Here is an 18,056-nt window from a genome sequence, read left to right as displayed (position 1 = left end):
CGTAAAATTGTCTTGCAGGTAGTTATAGCAATGAGAGATCTGTTTCAAGTGGTGTTCGAGTTGAAGAAGAAGGAGGTTGAGATGGCAAAACAGCAACTTGAAGCGAAGATCCCAAGCAGTCGACATGTGACTGCCGTTACAGACATTAAAACCACTAAGGTATGGTAATATTTTCTAATAAATACGAGAAAACGCGATTGTTTTTTTTAAGTGAAAACTCTTTTAGGCGCGTTGGGCGATTTAAGGATGCGTATAAATTTCAAGATCGTCACCTACATGCAAATTATTGACTATGGAAAATGTATCTTACGTACTTAGGCAGTTAGTTAATTTAAGCTTAGGCAGTTGCAGTTGCTTAGCATAAAAGTCGGCCCTCGCCCGTTCGGTACCCTCATTCCACACATTGTCTTGATTATGTGACTTTTGAGTCCACCAATCACAACAAGGCATTCTCCCCTGTCCCCCGCCAACATTTTACGGTTTTATTTTATGCAAAACCTGTCGGGAACTATAATTATTGCTAATATTTTTTGTAGTAATGATCCACTTATATCGGACTTGCTTATGACTCATAACAAAGTATCTAACGTACACATAGTTATGTAGTTTACGCTTGGCAACGCAAACAAATACCGTAAGCCAAACACGTAAGTACCAACTGTCGGACATGCCACACATAATTGTGCCAACACAAACACCGACATGTCGGGGAAACCTTTACGCGGAGTTTTCTGCGAAAGTCAGTGTTGAAGTTATAGTGTTTATAGTTGCATAGCGCAAATTGGTTGAAGCTAAAATGAATCAAAAAATCCTTACCGATAAATTCTAAAGCATTAAGAGACGCAATAAAACTTAAGGGCATCTTAATAAATTTAGAGTATCTGCATCCTCTTCTTTTAATATTGCTAAAAAAGGACGCGACATGAATTTTACATTTAAGCACGCTACAAATTTAACTAATACGCTCGGGATCGGCAGCTAAAGTCACGAAGTTTGACGGCTCTAAATTAAATTTAAACTCTCAAACTTTGTCTGTCCTTTTCGTAATATATTAGTAAGAAGAGGATGCGAATGCTTTCAAATTTAGTTGTGCTCAGAATCAGTGCCAGTATTTGGATTAATTAATGAGCCTCGAGTTAGAAAAAATGATGCGCGATAGGAAATCTATAAATTGTTTAACACTATGTTTAAGTAGTAACAATATTATCAAATATGTACGCTTGGAATATGAAGACGTGGGTGGGACTCAAGTTCAAGTCCAAATTACACCAGAGATTGCTGTTGTTTCGGTGTGTAAATGGTCTATAGTTTGCTTCATCATGATCAACCCATCGCCGGCTCACTACTGAAAACGAGTCTGCTTTCAGAATGTGAATGGTTACGCTGGCCAAGTGCGTATTGACTAACTTCACACACATTTGAGAACATTATGGAGAACTCAGGCATTCAAATTTCCTCACGATGTTTTCCTTTACCGTTAAAGCAAATGATATTTAATTTCTTAAAACACACGTAACTCTGAAAATTTAGAGGTACCTCTTAGAGGCCCGGAATTGAATCTCTTCAATCCACCAAATTCATCAAAAAATCATCCACTGTGCAGGTTTAAGGTCAGACTTAATCGTTCCTGATGTTAACGGTATATTCTACAGACTATACCAACGACCAGCGAGGTTAGTTCGGTGGTGTCCAAACCGGAGGCGAGCGCGGAGGGTGGCGTGGCGGAGCTGGTTGACTTGGAGCAGGAGCTGTGCTCGCTGCGGCGGGGCCTCACGCAGGTCGAAGGCCTTACGCCCTCCACAGACCCGTTCGGGGACTCCTTCATTGTGGCTTCTCAGGTATTCCCTAATTACTACACTGACGGACAAGTCTCGTAGGTGTCCAAGCCAAAGGCAAGCGCGGACGTGGCAGACATAGTTGCCTTAGAGCAGAAGCTGTGGCGCTGCGCCAAGGGCCGGGGCCTCACGCTCTCCATCGGCCCGTTTGAACACTCCTTTATTCCTTCACAGGTTCCTGCTAATACTTTAGCTTTGTTTTATAAGTTGCTTGAGAGTAACTCAGATCTTTTTCGGATGAAAGCAGAAGTAACGTTCATACGTCACTTTTGGTGAAAATGGCCGTCAAACAGATTAGCTGTTTTGAGGCACATCGGTGTGCCTCTGTGCTCTAGTAACCTACTTTGTTATTCTCCGATCTCAATGCAACTTTATGACCTGTCGATATTTCGGCCCAGTTGAATGGGTCGTGGTTACGACGAGATTACGGGTAATGCTGGATGTCAATTTAAAGTTGTCAAGCGAAAAACTTTACCCACTTTTTTATGCAAATATTGTGGCAGTAAAAAAATTCAAGAATCATTTTTTGTAGTAGAATCTATACCTATCGGCATTATTGAAAAAGTCTGTGGAAATTATGGCATCACAAAAAAATTTTTTTGTCTCCAGAAAGGCTTACTCCCGCCGCCTCCTACCGGCACAACTGGCACTAGAGGTCGCTCCGCGCCTCCTCGGGCCCCCTTCAGCCCAAGCAAGCCTGCATTAACCTTCGATCTTACCGCCGTTGCGGGAGACTTCGAACCTAAACCTGCTACACTGGTCGACGACTTGCCTGATCCTCCAGTAAGTAGAATAATGCCTCTATTCTATAGTTTCTATCTTTTGTAGCAGTAAGCCCAGGTACAAATTTAGCAGAAAATCGTCATCGAAAATTCTGCAGCAATGTTACATATTGTACAAAGTGTGTGGACAAAATACTTTAGAAAATTTCCACGCGCGTTTTGCCGCTCGCGGTATTCTGCTAGATTTGTTCCTTGATTCTGGACTAAGACAAAATAGTGGACAGAAAATAACCACTTCAAGAAATTCCTGACTATATAGTCTAAGGACGCTATTACAGTCAGTCTAAAATGACCATTTCGGTCAACCAACGGAGAGGTCTAGACAGATTGTGCGGGTCACCAGAGGCGAGATGTGGAAGGGTCCACCCAAACTGCTTACATCACTTTTGGGGCCAGTACAGTAACAGCTCTATGTGTTATGAGGATTGTCATGATGTCGTTTCCGCAATCGTTAAAAGCGTTGTGCGTGAAGTTTTCAGTATGCTCTCAACCCGGGGTTGTATTAGCGCAGGTATATAAAGTAGATATTTGGCGAAAGTTTAACTGATCAATACTTTCAGCATTATAATTTGAAAACTCATAAATTTGCGAGTAAGGAAAGGAACCGCCGCGTCAACGCAATGCATCGCAATGCACAAATTACTCTTACTTGACGCCAATTACTAATACTTCCATACCAATCGGAAAGCCTTCGTTGATAAAAACAGCCTTTAAGTACTGTATGCTCCAAGGGACAATTTCAGATGACGTATAAAATGTGATATGATGACAAAAGTCTCAAATTTTGTCCTGTTGTACTCATGTACTCCTTTTAAGGATATCTAGTTCTCAGGTAACTGACATAATTTTCAATATGATTCATTCTTCATTTTCTGCTAATTTTACTTACCCGAATGTCATCATTAATTCGTATTTGATGCTAGGTAGCGGGCTTGATACGCCTTTAGAAACTACTTCCATTAACATTTTTGAGGTTAAATACTTTTTAGGCTTCTCTGTGTGGTGATAGCATGAAACACACATAACCAAATCATATAAAAGCATTCCACAAACACATGCAGTTCTTACTGACCAATTAATTATTTATGAATAGATCGACAAGTATAATATTTTGTGTCAAATTGACAGTTATCTTTTTGAAAAATTATTAACTGGTGAAAAGAGATTTAGAAAGTACTAGCATCTGCATTTGTTTGTGAATCGCTCAATGCTTTAAGCCTAAACAGGTGATCGTGCGATGTCACTCACTGCATACCAATGAAGTCATGTCGCACATATTTGTGTCGAAGAGTAGTCATACTTTATATCACGTAATCCTTCATCTTATAATACATTGGAACAGTAGCGCGACATTGTTCGATCATATGAACCTATAGTCTAGAACTCAGTCTAAAACGCTTCGTCCACGTTAGAACAGTAGCGCTGGAGAGTATTTAACAAAACTGATTGCCAACGTGCATTAGCTGGAGAATCCATTCCATGTATGTGTGGTAGATGGCTGTAATAGAACTAATATACTCTAAAATAATGTAGTTACTTTTTACATGGGATACCATGCGACGATCACAATCATTTCCGATTGATTGATTCTCACCATTGCTAGAATACCCACAAATTCAGTTAGTTATTGAGATCACAAACAAGTTCGGTGCTAGCCCCACGTTCTAGGGAAGTGTCTCTCGCGGACGAGGCGTTTTACCCTACAAGTTCCGTTTCCATGAGGTCCGTTGGCGCCGCGGCTGCCCTACAAGTGGTGTAATGATGCCTGTTGCAGGTGCCGCCCGCGCCCGCCTGCTACGACGTGTTCACGGAGCTAGACCCGCTCGGCACCGGCCGGAGTAAACCTTACGTTGACAAAAAACTCTTCTTTCAGGAGCTCAAAAACCCACCAAAGAAAGTGCTCAAAGACCTCGTTCCGTCGCATTCCCTCCTCTCGGAGATCATGCCCCCGGAGCCTAAGGCGGAGGGCTACGGACCGCCCACGACCCTCACCTCCCTGTCGCGTCATTCGGGCGGCTCGGTTGCGATCGCTAAGCCGGCTCAGCCGACCTTCTCCTCCGGCTTTTTCACGTCCGATCCGTTCGCGGAGACCGATCCGTTCGACAATACCGACCCCTTCTCCGACACTTTCAAGGACGATCCCTTCACGAGCATGCAGGAGTTCCCGAAGATCAGTTCGCTGAGAACGGAGGACTTGAAGAGCAAGCTTAGCAAGGATCTGACGCACGATCGGCCCGAGACGAGCGTAGATACAGGGAAGAAAGTGTTTAACGGTCCGTTACAAGTCACGTTGCCTCCGGAGCCGGCTCCTAAATCGCCGAGACTGGCGAGACAGGTAAGAGAATATCTTCTGATAATTCACCTCATTTATGATTCATCCATATCATCACATAACGGAAGATGAGCGCTGTGCAACAATTAGGCTGACATACTTATTGAGTAGAAATTTGCTAAGGACCACTAAAAAAATTGGTATATAACTTTTTCAGTTTTCACGTGCAGTGCGTTAGTTGCGTAGTAAGTCTATGGAACATTTGCTTGTGTTCTTGAAACCATGTGCAAAAGCACTTTTCATTCATTATCAAGCATGTAGCTACTTCACATTTTTTTATTATCTGAATTTTTTCAATCATACAGGAAGATTCTAAAACATTTACTTCTGTCCCCCCAGAACACAGATACGAGCTCAATACGGCAACGTCCACAACCAATATCCAAGCTAAACCCCGAGAACGCGTCCCCCCCTCCCCCCTTACCTCCTAAGAAGGTCAGCGACGTGAGCATCGTTCCGCCTCCTAGGCCGCCTCACGACCACGACGAAACTGAAGACTCGGAGACACCACCGCTCCCTAAACCAGCGAGGAAGAAAGAACCACTGGTAAGTGACCTGTCATAATGCTGCAGCATACTTTTCCAAGTTTTGTGGTTTTCAAGTCTCAATATTCAATTTCAATTTCAATTTTTTTCTGTTTTTTTTTAAGTATTTCTTGTTATAGCGGCAACAGAAATATATCATCTTTGAAAATTTTAACTGTCTTACTATCACGGTTCTTGAGATACAGCCTGGTGACAAACAGACAGACAGACGGACAGACAGCGGAGTCTTAGTAATAAACCCCCTTTGGGTAAGGAACCTTAAAAATGAGCGTTAATTAATTTCAAAAATTTAGATTTAGTTAGCAGAGATAGGTTTTTGTTTTGAAACGGAAGCCCAATAGCTAGTTTTACCTTAATTTAAGGCGGACCGCAGTATGAAGCCGCGCCAGTCTTCTCTAGCGACTAACAGCAGCGAAGACGAGTACCTCACGCCCGCCCCGCCCCCCCTTCCCGCGGCTAGGCGCTTCGACATCACCCTCAGCCAATTGCTCACGCTCACCATGGACGACTTGTCCGTCAGGTGAGGACATAAAAAGGCTAGTTTTTTTTTGTTAATTTCTAGACGTTTCGTAGATGATGGAGGGGTAATACCGATTTCCATATTATCTTCAGTCAACTACTCGACCTCAATCTTACCTAACGAATTTCAAGTTTGTATTATTTAGATCATAAGTTTTCGGGTCTTACACAATATTCTCAAGCCAGTAAAAATTTAAAATATCATATAATGAGCTGATTCCCTGATCTGTGAAAATTTACTGGCCATTTAGTGGCTAAGCCATTCAGATTTTTGAGAAATAATGTAAAGAAATCACCACGTTATCTATCAGTAATCTGACATGTCTCCTTGAGATATCTGCGCTCTGCTTAAGTGACAGGCATCTTGATTCTAGAAGATAGTTTGACATGTAATTTTTTTCTCTAGACTTCGAGTTCCCGCGGCGACGCTGTCTTCAATGACTCTTCCTCAACTAACCGAATACCTCAGATCTTATGTAGCATCAGAAAATGAAAAATCGGTAAGTAATGAAACTTATGGCTTTTTGTACCAAATTATTGTGAAAACTGCTCGTTTATTTCAATGTATTATTTTTTTAGCATATACACGTGGATCCGATGACGATACGACCAGAGAAAAAAGTTACCCCTATAAAACCGACCCCTTCTACATTGTCGGAGAAACCAATCTCACTAGCACCCAAAACAACAAACTTTAAACCTCAGTTTGAAGACAACTTTGCAGAAAGCACGGACACATTTGTTGCCAACTTTGACGATTTTGATAAAAAAGCAAACTCGAGCTACGACAAATACGCAGCATTTAGAGAAATACAAGAGCAAGAAATGAAAGCTAAATCGAAACTAGGCCCGATAGAAACTGACACAAAACTAGAAGACGACAATGAATTGACTATAATAGAAAATCTAATTAAAACCGAGGAGCAAAAGATTGAAGAACGAAAAGAACTAGACAAAAGCCCGTTAAAGAGTTTAGACGAACTAACGATAGATTCATTCAACATGTTCCGAAATTCAGTTAGCCCGAAACCTATAGACGCAAAAATTGAGGATATAAAAACTGTTATGAAGAATTTACAAATAGAAAGAGTGAGACGAAGCGTATCGCCGCGTGATAATGGTGTAAGTGAGACAAGACACGAAGATGGAAACGATAGATATGCTGCATTACGTGAAATTACCATAACAGAACCTCCTCAGGATGAGTTTGAATCGATACCGCCCGAAGCGCCTAAAGAACGCAAGAGATCGGATGAGAAATCAGACGGATTCGATAATTCAGATTTCTTTGATTGTATCGATAATAGCTCCCTCTCATTCAACGTTGAAGATGCGTTTAGGAAAAGTCCGGGTGTGAAAGAGAAAGAAGAGGAAAAGAAGGTGGAAGAGAAGAAAGATATGCCGATAGAAGTGATTCCAGTTAGGGATTTACAGCCTCCGACGCGGCTCTCTGCTGGCTCCATAAGTGACGTGCCCAGCGGATCATCTCCTGATACTAAAGGTGACACTGAAATTGCCTGATAAAACTTTGGCTCTGTCATCTTTTGATATACATTTTTTTAATGTTTTTTTTTTAAATTTTCCCCTAAAAAATTTAAAATTATTAAAAGCTTGAACCGCTGACTTTACATAATTGCAAATTGGATCCAAAGAAAAGAAAAAAGAATCCAAATGGATGCAAAAGCAAACAAAAAATTAATGTGGGACTGGTTTGTAGGTCCAGTGCTGGGCGTGGGCGGACTGACTCGGCTCGGCTGGACAGAAGGCTGGTCCTCTGACTCTAGAGACTCTGAGCCGCGTCAGAGACGTCGACGCACCCATAATAGAGGACCCACAGGTTAGTATGCAGCTACAATTGGAAGCCTGATTATTTACCGAACACGTCCCATAGTTTGGTTTCGCCCTAATGCCCTAATTATGAATTGTCAGTGCAAACATCATCGTCATCCCGAGACGTATCGCCGTGGGACGAAGAGCCGCCAATAACGCGCTTGGCGCGACCACATCGCGACAGGGACTCAAGGTAGGCCTCATAAATCTTTGAAAAAATTCATCATCATAATTAACCCATCGCTGGCTCACTGGTTACCTCTCAGAACGAAGGGTTTTGCTCGTAGTTTACCACGCTAGCCAAGTGCGGATTGGCAGATTTCTCACTCCTTTGAGAACATTAGGAATAGATGATTATGATGGAACAAACGCAATCAAGGGCTAACTTGTATGAAATAAAAAAAATCAGGCATGCAGCTTTCCTCACGATGTTTTAAGTGATATTTTATTGTTCAAAACGCACATAACTCCAAAAAGTTAGAGGTGCCGCGTAGGAGCCCGGGATCGAACCGCCGATCTCTCGAATAGCAGGCGGACATCTTAACCTCTAGGCCAGTGAAAAGATTAGGTCTTTTTATTCTGGCTAACTAACTCGGTATAGTTTGCGCACAAGACGGTTTATTCCAATCGAAGATTTTTGCGGGCTGCAACTTGTTTTTGCTTACAACTTGATGCCCAATATCATACTAATTTTGACAGCTTCACAAAACTCAATTTTTTGCTGTTTTTAAACAATTATATTATTTATATTACAGACATAACTCATCTGGCTCAAGAGAATGCCTTGACTCTGGCAGTGGAAGAGAGAAAGAGAAGATACGAGACAAACGCGGCAGTAGAGATAGAGACTTAAACAGAGACGGAAGAGAATCAGTAAGAGATAGAAGGGATTCCGGCAGTGGTAGAGATAGACGTGACGTCAGCAAAGAAAGAGATCTCAGGGACCATAGAGAAAGTAGAGATAGACGAGATCGGAAAAGAGATAGAGACAAAGACACGTGGAGTAGAGAAAGGAATTATAGTAGAGAGAGAGATTACAGGGAACCGCGGAGTAGAGATAGATCGAAAGATTATAGGGACATGGATCGACATAGGAAACCGCGACATTCTTATGATGAGGAAGAGTAAGTTGTCATCTTTAATTTTTTTTGATGTTTAATTAATAGTAATTGCTATTTATAAAATATTAAATTAATTTTTAATTAATTGTATTTGAGGGCTATATCAGGGATGGGCGTTGAATGAACGGACTAGTCCAATAGTCGGATCGCTAGGCTATATGATGGAGCCTTACTATAACTTCAGACCTATGATTTGGACAAATTCTTCGGAAATAGCAATTACCAGTTTAATCAAACAGTCATCATCATAAAGTCTACTGCTGGACATATTGCTGGACTTCTACAGGCCCAGTTTTGCGCGCCTAAATCCATAGTGGCTCCCTGCGATTTGTTTGATGTCACGGTCCACCTAGTGGAGGGTCTTCCAACGCTGCGCTTTCCGATACGAAGTTGTCATTCCAGCACCTTGGAGCCAGTAGCGTGCAAGTCATAGAGGCATAAATGCACTGCTTACCCCAGTTGTAAGCTCAATGGATATTTTTCATTAAAACCTGCCAGTGAACAGGTTCCTACCTAACTAATGCCTACCCTGGCTTTAAACCCCGTGCACGCCACTGCTTGGGGCCCCAACACCTCTACACCACAAAATTTCTCCAAGGGCACTTGGGTTTCCACTCGCTCAAAACCCGAAGAGACTGCGACCAAATTGGTACAATTTGCAAGATTCTTAGGGGTGTGATTGACTGCTCTGAACTACACAACAAGCTCTGCTGCGTTTATGCACCCTCTAATTACAGCTATCTCCGAGCCTCCCCTCGCTGTGACATATTTGCTGACAAATGGGCTGACCTCGTGGGTCAGATCTTGCACTTTTGTGAAAATTTATAATTTTGCTTTTTAAAATTTATAATTTTAAGTTGTTAATTTTTGTAAGTATGTTTATGTTAGTTTGTACTCGTATTTTAATTAGTGTAATTGGCTTTATGGCCGTTCTAATTAAATAATAATAATAATCGGTTTTTCGGACTATGTGCCCTGCTCGTTGCCACTTCTACTCTGGTTACTCTGGTTCTCCTACGGAGGTCCTCAGTTTTGAATTGATCACGTAGAGAAGCTCCAAGCATAACTCTCTCCATCGCCCGCTGAGTGACTCTGAGCTTTCTTATTCAGACAGTAAAAAATATTTTCTTGTGTAGTTACAGCGACGGCTGCGGCTCGGGCAGGTCTTCTCCACGAGATCGGTGGCCCGACCAGCGATGGAGAAGAGACGGTAAGCTTGAACATTTTCTTTCTTTTTTTATTCATAACAATATTGGGCATGTTTGTTATGACTAATATTCCCTTTTCCCCTCCAACTAAGCGTCAAACTTGTGCTTGTGTGTGCTTGTAGGCACGACAAATGGCAATAGTACAAACGGGTGAGGTTTGAACCGCCGACCTTTTAGATTTCAGTCCGCTCTATGTACGGAAGTAGGTGATGAAGGCTCGACTGTAACAATATAAAAATCTTTCCCCTAGGGAATTCTTTGATTTTTCGAAATAGAATTTCCATCTCCAATATGCAAACTACCTCTATGCCAATTTTCGTCACATTCGGTTTTTGTAATAAGCCGTTAACAATTATAGTACACGACAGGTTGAGATGGCAATCGGTGTAAGAGGCGGGGGTACTCCCCGCACACCCGCACATCACCCGCGCTCGTCCGCACCGGATCAGCGTGGGGGCTGTGCGGGTGTGCGGGGCGCTCCCATCTCGACTTGTCGCCATACACAGATCTACTTTCGCATTTATAATAATGGTGTGGATGTTTATTTTAATCTGGAACTGTGCATTATAGAATGTTAACTAGCTTATGCTCGCGACTTCGTCCGCGTGGACTAAACAAATTTCAAACCCCTATTTCACCCCCTTAGGGGTTGAATTTTCAAAAATCCTTTCTTAGCGGATGCCTACGTCATAATAGCTATTTGCATGCCAAATTTCAGCCCGATCCGTCCAGTAGTTTGAGCTGTGCGTTGATAGATCAGTCAATCCTTTTATATATTTAGATTCACACTGTCCTTCTGTATAATTCTAGAAAGAAATTACGGATCACTTGGATGGCGAGAAACTAGACGAAGAAACGAATTAAGGCAAGGGGAAGATCCAAGTGAAAGAAGGTATTATTCTAAATTTTAAGTGCAATACCTAATACTCCAGTCATTTAGTAGTTTTGCCTTGTAAAACTTTCCGGAAGTTTTTCGGCAGATTCGGCAATTTGACTGTACCTACGCTACGCAAAAGTTAAAGGTTTACATAAATAATAGGAAATTTTCGATGAACAGTTTAATGTATTACATAATTTCGTTTTAATCGTAAAATGAATGGGAAAGGAGATATAGTCGAACAACAAACAACTGTTATTAGGTGTGAGAGACAAAGTGAAAATTCGAAATGTCGTAGCCCATTTTCAAAACTCCCGGAAAACTTTCCCTTTCCAGCACCAAATGGCCGTATTATAAGGTACCGATCAATATAATAAGATTTGTATGATCAAAATGTCTGTGATTGTCTAGATACGGATCGACCCTCGGTTGGCCCGGGCGGCGCTCAGCAACGATCGCTTCCCGGCGCGAGGCCGAACGAGAGTTGCGAGAATCGCGAGACTCCCGCGACGCACGAGATTCCGGCCGGGATTCAGGCCGAGATTCCCGGGACCCACGAGATTCGGGGCGGGATTCTCGGGACGCGCGGGATTCGGGACGAGAATCGGGGAGAGATTCTCGCGACCCACGGGATTCGGGACGCGAATCGGGCCGGGATTCTCGGGATCCAAGGGATACTATTCGAGATGCCCGGGACCCGAGGCGGAGGCGGAGGGAGGAGCCGCGTACGAGGCCGCGGGACTATCGGTTTTCAAATGATTTTTCTCCGCGGGAAAGGGAGCATACTTCTCCGTTTGATAACGACTTTCAAGATACTCCCACGCCGAATGCTAATAAGAAACGGGCGCCATATGCTGTTTTGGATGGAACAAGGTAAATGTTCTTATATACATACTAGCGAACACCCGGCGTGTGCGTTACGTTAAAAAAATTACCTAATGCATTGTTTTTGTTGTTTAACCCATCTTCGCATTATTGCCTTTTTAATAAAACCGGTTTGAAGCACATCGGTTGGGTGGTTTCAAAGTCTGTAATGGACATTGATAGAAACATTTTTGTATATACCTATTAAAAGGTGGATATAATATATTATGTATAATATTACTAGATGATTCTTTAAGAAGTGCCAAATTTCGTCAAGATTGACTCAACTACAATAGAGCCATAAAAAAGGTACCCGGGACTTCGTCCGCGTGCATTTAGATTTTTAAAAAAACCCCGTGGGAACTACTATTTTCCGGGATAAAAATTAACCTACATTTGTGTTTGGTATGCAATCTACCAAATGGATGATACCCGCGAATCGTCTGCGTGGATTTAGGTTTTTAAGAATCCCGTGGAACTCTTTGATTTTCCGGGACAATAAAGTAGGCGACGTCCGTCCCTGGGATGCAAGCTATCTGATCCCCTTTCGTCACAATCGGTGGGCCATGAAAAGGAAGACAAACAGAAACAATTTCGAATTTATAACATTAGTATGGGGTGTGCTACATTAATTTTATATCTCTATACAGATTCGCTTTCGAGCCCGAAGATACAACAGCATCCCCTCTATCAGGAAGCTCAGCACGAGCGCGCGACGGGGATTCCCCAGCGACTCGATTCCGATTCGATTCCGACTCGCTCTCCCCTAGATCGATGTTCGAGGACGATTTCACCACAATTTCCACCCCTAGAGGACGAACGGCTTCTATAGCAGAAGAAGACGAAGGCGACCTGCCTCCGTTGAGGGCAAAACCTCAACAGCACAAGGACATAAAGAAATCGGACTCTGTAAATATATTCACAAAGGAAGCAGACCCCTTTGAGGGCGACGCGTTCTTTGCGTGCACGGGGTCTGACCGAGTCGCTCGTAGGGAGAACTGGCCCGGCGATTTTCAAGGGTTCGATAACGCGTGAACCTTTAGGGTCCGTTTCGTCCTATAGTAACTTTGAAATTTTTCTTTATTGTGTACGAATATCGGACTAAGATTTTGTGAGGACTGTTTGGGACCTGTATGTTGCCGTCTTAGGGTATTTTCAGACAGACCGGCACAGAGAGCATCGAAGTGTTTTGTTTTCACTCAGACCAGAGCCGATGGGCCGCTCGAGCACGTGAAAGACCCAATCGACTGTTCTTAATGTGCACACAGCGCATTGGGATTAGGGAGCATCCTTAAGTATGCCTCAAGAAATGTAAAGGTAAAAGTTATGTCAAGGTCCTAAAACTCAATTTTAAATACGATCAAAAGCTTTGTTCTCCGCACCAGTCTATCTGAAAGAACCCCTATGGGTTAGGTTGCGTCCGAACTGACTAGGACATGTCTTTTGATTAGCTGGTTGATTGCGGAGCTGCATCAATCATTGGTGCAATGTCAATTGTTGTGATTGGCTAAATTTATGGTATTCTTGCATCGATGCATTGTAGCTACTATAATTAGCTAGATTAGAGAGCCAATAATTATAGGGGGAATCTCTCTCATTATTGGCTAATCTAATCAGAGTTGATTGCGAACGTGACACTGCAGCTTTCATTTTACCGCTGTCGACCTCCTGAAAATTAAAAAGTGTCATATACATTTAGGGCTAACTTGTATCTGAATAAAATAAAATAAATATTCCTAATTACACACAGGAATGTACAAGTTTTTTTTAATTTGTCGCTATTTCTCCTTTCACTAGACAGACTCTATTATCACGCATAAATTTAGCTCATTCCTCAGTTCGGACTCGACCTAACGTAATTTTTTAGTGAAATGTGTCCAATGAAGTTCAATCTGAACGATTGACCCTAGTTTTACAAATTAAGTCAAATTAAACTAAATTTAATTTTGGAAAACTGCTGTACGCTTGCCTTGGTATAGATGTTGATTTTATTTCTTAATTTCAAATTGAAGTTTATTATGTACTCGGATTTTTTTTCTAAACGCCTATAAAATACTCGCTATATCGAACGTAGTTGTTAATCTTGTTTTCAAGTTAGAATGTTACATCGAACTTTAAAAGTTGTGCACATTTATACAGTTTCCAAAGTTTTGATTATTATTATAGTGTAGTGTACACCACTAACTTTTTATAATAGGTACTGGTTCCAATAGTGATGTACACAAATCTCTAAATCCATGGGCAGGTTTTAAAGTAGTGCTATCCTTTTCACGATGCTCTCTATAGACAAGGATAAAACAAATTTTAAACTTGTCGATCTAGTTTCAGAGTTTTCTGTTGGTACCAGCGAATTAGCAAGTCAAACTTGTTAAAAAAGGTGAAAAAAAAACTGCTTTGCGGTCTGCATAAATGTGCGCTAACCATTTTAGTCCTTTTCTTTAAGTCAATCTTATAATATTGCCAGTAAATTATAAACCGTAAAATAAGAGTAATAGGGTATATTTTAAGGATCTCAGTATATTGAATAGAATATTAAATTTATACATGTTTTAATCACTAACTACATTGTTTATATTAGTTTTTACTATGACTAGTTCTTACCAAACTGTTAATATATTAAGTTGTATGTAAACTTTTGGATTAGGTACTTTAATGATAAAAGCTGTACAAAATATGCAAAAAAAATACATTATAAATATGGGAATATTTATTAGAGAATTTTTGTAGTGTTTTCAAACTTCGAGTGCTGAGAAATTTATTTTGGAAAGCTAAAGGCCGAACCGCATTACAGCGGCACTGCGCGGCGCGTCGTTTCGCGTTAAATTAATCTCTATGCCGCGACGCGCTAGTGAAAATGCACCATACGAAATATTTTGACCCTTTGTGACGCGCTGTACAGCGCCGCTTTTACACAGTCCGGCCTTAAATCGTTTGGTACTATAGTTCTAGTAGTACGCAACCTCTAAAGTAAACTTAATTGACATCTTAAATAAGTAACAAGTTGATCTGTAGTTTATTCAAGATCTAAACGTAGTGTTTTCACGCACTAAAGTCACTCCAATGTTGTATGTTTCGACTCTCGAATTCTATCAACGTTAGTGAGATTAACAGCCACACTCGGAGTCGCTAATCGTTACTTAAGATTGAGTTAAAACGAGACAGATTTATGTCACGGATATAGCTCTGTCTTGTCTTAACTAAACTTAAGTAACGATTAAGCGACTCTGAGTACGGCTGATAAAGTCTCATACTAAGCACACTACTACGTACTGTTATTTGTAAGGTTTGTATGAATTTTTGACCCTCATCAAGTTTGTATATGCCTTTAGATGAACCTGTGATATGTATAAGCAACGCCCGTGCTTTATTTATTTCACGCTTATATTTTGTAAGATCTCAAGACCTTCCTCAAGTGACAAGTCTCAAGAGTTATCGAGGAAAACTATAATAGTGAGACAGATATAAATAGTGCGCTCATTAACAATTATTTAATTTTGATATTTTTCAACATTCCCAGTTTATTTCCAATCAAGTATCTAAACGTTTTGTACTAAATATCAGTACGATAATGTAACGGTAATGTAAGTATGGCACATAATCTCTAAACTAAATTGGCAGATTTAAATCTAATATGCTATCATTTTTCGCACCAAGCATTATGAAAGGGATAGCAATATTTAAACCTATCCACTTAAATTTATTTTAGGGATTATGTATAACAGAATTAGTCACAATAGTCTATTTAGATTTTAAACTATCACAACCAAGCCTTTGGACTCGTGCTGTCATTTAAAAATGCTATGACCAAACCTAATTTAGTTTTTTATTGGTATGTATGTTATTTTATTTTAGTTTTAAGCGATTTAGTCAAAAAAGTTACCATTTTTATACAACCGATTTAGTCAAAAAATAACAAAGTAAAAATGTGGTAGGTACTTGGAGATAAGGAGTTTCAGCTATATTGTGCAGTTTAATAAAATTATGTACCTAATATTTTTATAGTGATAATAATCATTGATTCCCTTATTAACTATTTATTTTTTTAGACACATTGGTATATTGTTTATATTATGTACTTCCTAAATGCTTTTTTATGTACAAACTTCTTTGGTATCTCTACATATTTTAACTAGAGAATTAAACTCTTCATTTTGAAATCATAATAATTGAATTTCAACTTAATCATAATAATATCAAATATGTATACCTACTCTGAATAAAATATAATGTAATTTCATACTTGATTATACTGTACATAATATTATGTATATGTAATTGTAATTTTTTGTACATGCTTGTATAATTTTATTTATTCATTTTGTTGAAAAAAAAATGTAGGTAAGTTTTTTGTTGTGAATGTGATTCAAGTCATGTAAAATCAATCTGAATAATTATTATTTGTAATTTAATATTTTTTAATTATTTATCTATTAAGCTATTTATTGCAGTGTTTTATTAGGTATTTGTAAAAGCAATCAATAGTGTGCCTGTAAATAGTTGTAACTTGAACAAAAAAATCTTGAGTTAAAATTAGAATACAGTGTTTTATAAATTGGATCCCTTTTTAATATAAAATCAATAGGTACCTATCAAACACAAATATTATTTTTAGGCACAATTTTTTATTATTGTAAGTAAAGTAATTACTTAACCTACTCATCAACCTTTTTTATCGTACCTACCTTTGGTACCTACCGATATATTTTACGTATATTTGATATTTTAGTAATTACCTACCTTATAATATTATAATGTGTTATGTGATGTATGGAATACTCTTTATGTGAATACTCTGCTATAATTGTTTCGATGTTTTTGTTTTACTGTGATATATGCTGAATATTTTTTAAGTTCAAATTGTTATTTTAAATCCTAAGTAGGCGGTTGTGGCCAATTCTGTTGCTACACAATCTCTAAACTAAACTGACAAGTCTAAATCTAGTGCTATCCTTTTTCGCAAGGAATTTTATGACATCTGACTTATGCTAGAGGAAAACTAACGTTGCGTAAGTATGCCACTTGGAGTCAATGCCGCGTCATCGGTGGGGCATTGACCCGAGTTTTGCACGGTTTACATTGCGGGTCTGAAAAATACTAAAACTACAAAATGAGGCAAATGGTTATTGGTATTGGATTGTGTTTAGGTAGTATAACAGTAACGCTAAGTTTAAGCTAGCGCGAGCGTTCTGATTACACCCTGTATATTTTGACCTATCCTTTTAAAGTGACTTATACACAATCTCTAAACTAAATTGACTTCAGAGATTTTATACAACAGAATTAGTCAGACTAATATTCATTCATGTTAATGATATTATTTTGAATTATTGATTGAGTATCAATCACATCATCGCATCATTTTTTTATTCAAAAATTAAACAAAAGCGATGTTCAAAATTCTTGCAGAACCCCAGCTTAATTCAATCAAAATCTTTATTCAATTTAATCAAAAGCTTTGCATGCAATTTGTAAAAAGTATTTTAATTGACGCTGGGTATTTTGGGCACATTCCTTTCTCATATTATATTAACAGTTTTTGAATTAAACTGGTGCTCATAACGAACATTGAATTTTTACTATTATTCCGTATATTTTATACTTTGATATTTATGAGCATGAGCTTAAATTAAGTGTAATATTCCGAATCGAATCAATTGTAATACTTACTTATTACCTATGTTTTTTTGTAAATCATTACAGTAGATGTGAGTCGCAGTTTTTGTATTGTATTTTTGTACATATTGTAGATAGACTAAATTATTGACGTGCAATTAACTAATCTTATACCTACTATAACTACCCTGTAATGCACAGTACCAAAGGTATTTTATGTTCTATACCTAACTGTTGTGAAAAATACTTAATAAAAGTTAATAAAATTGTAACAACTTAATTTTTTTTTTTCATTTTGATGCCTGAGCCTGACAAAGATTTTAACCCTAACTAACTAGCTTATGCTCGCGACTTCGTCCGCGTGGAATACACAAAGAAACCCATATTTTCCTCCCTTAGGGATTGAATTTTCCAAAATCCTTTCTTAGCGGATGCCTACGTCATAATAGCTATCTACATGCAAAATTTCAGCCCGATCCGTACCTACCTAGTACCTATCTACAGTTTCATTTACCTAAAGTCGTCACAAG

General features: G+C 39.5%; 1 protein-coding gene across 9 annotated transcripts in view; it reads left to right on the top strand.

Annotated features, from left to right (window-relative positions):
• Dab (DAB adaptor protein) overlaps positions 1 to 17,806 on the top strand; it is a 34,822-nt gene extending 17,016 nt beyond the window's left edge. For 7 of the 9 annotated variants that reach the window (XM_069505563.1, XM_069505566.1, XM_069505569.1 and 4 more), the window contains 15 exons: positions 19 to 159; positions 1,653 to 1,838; positions 2,445 to 2,618; positions 4,392 to 4,952; positions 5,289 to 5,495; positions 5,857 to 6,014; positions 6,420 to 6,513; positions 6,593 to 7,514; positions 7,731 to 7,850; positions 7,943 to 8,036; positions 8,599 to 8,967; positions 10,101 to 10,174; positions 10,983 to 11,064; positions 11,461 to 11,922; positions 12,564 to 17,806. In XM_069505563.1, the coding sequence (XP_069361664.1) occupies positions 19 to 159; positions 1,653 to 1,838; positions 2,445 to 2,618; positions 4,392 to 4,952; positions 5,289 to 5,495; positions 5,857 to 6,014; positions 6,420 to 6,513; positions 6,593 to 7,514; positions 7,731 to 7,850; positions 7,943 to 8,036; positions 8,599 to 8,967; positions 10,101 to 10,174; positions 10,983 to 11,064; positions 11,461 to 11,922; positions 12,564 to 12,948 (4,029 nt within the window). In that variant the 3' untranslated portion in view covers positions 12,949 to 17,806. The remainder of the gene's footprint in view (positions 1 to 18; positions 160 to 1,652; positions 1,839 to 2,444; positions 2,619 to 4,391; positions 4,953 to 5,288; positions 5,496 to 5,856; positions 6,015 to 6,419; positions 6,514 to 6,592; positions 7,515 to 7,730; positions 7,851 to 7,942; positions 8,037 to 8,598; positions 8,968 to 10,100; positions 10,175 to 10,982; positions 11,065 to 11,460; positions 11,923 to 12,563) is intronic. The other 2 variants (XM_069505570.1, XM_069505571.1) reach the window with 1 other exon arrangement.
• The last annotated feature ends 250 nt before the right edge of the window (positions 17,807 to 18,056 follow it).

This window comes from Maniola hyperantus, chromosome 20 (assembly GCF_902806685.2).
Source record: "Maniola hyperantus chromosome 20, iAphHyp1.2, whole genome shotgun sequence".
NCBI classification, from domain to species: domain Eukaryota; kingdom Metazoa; phylum Arthropoda; class Insecta; order Lepidoptera; family Nymphalidae; genus Maniola; species Maniola hyperantus.
Note: the sequence above shows the minus strand (reverse complement) of the source record. Positions and strands in the feature narration are given on the sequence as shown.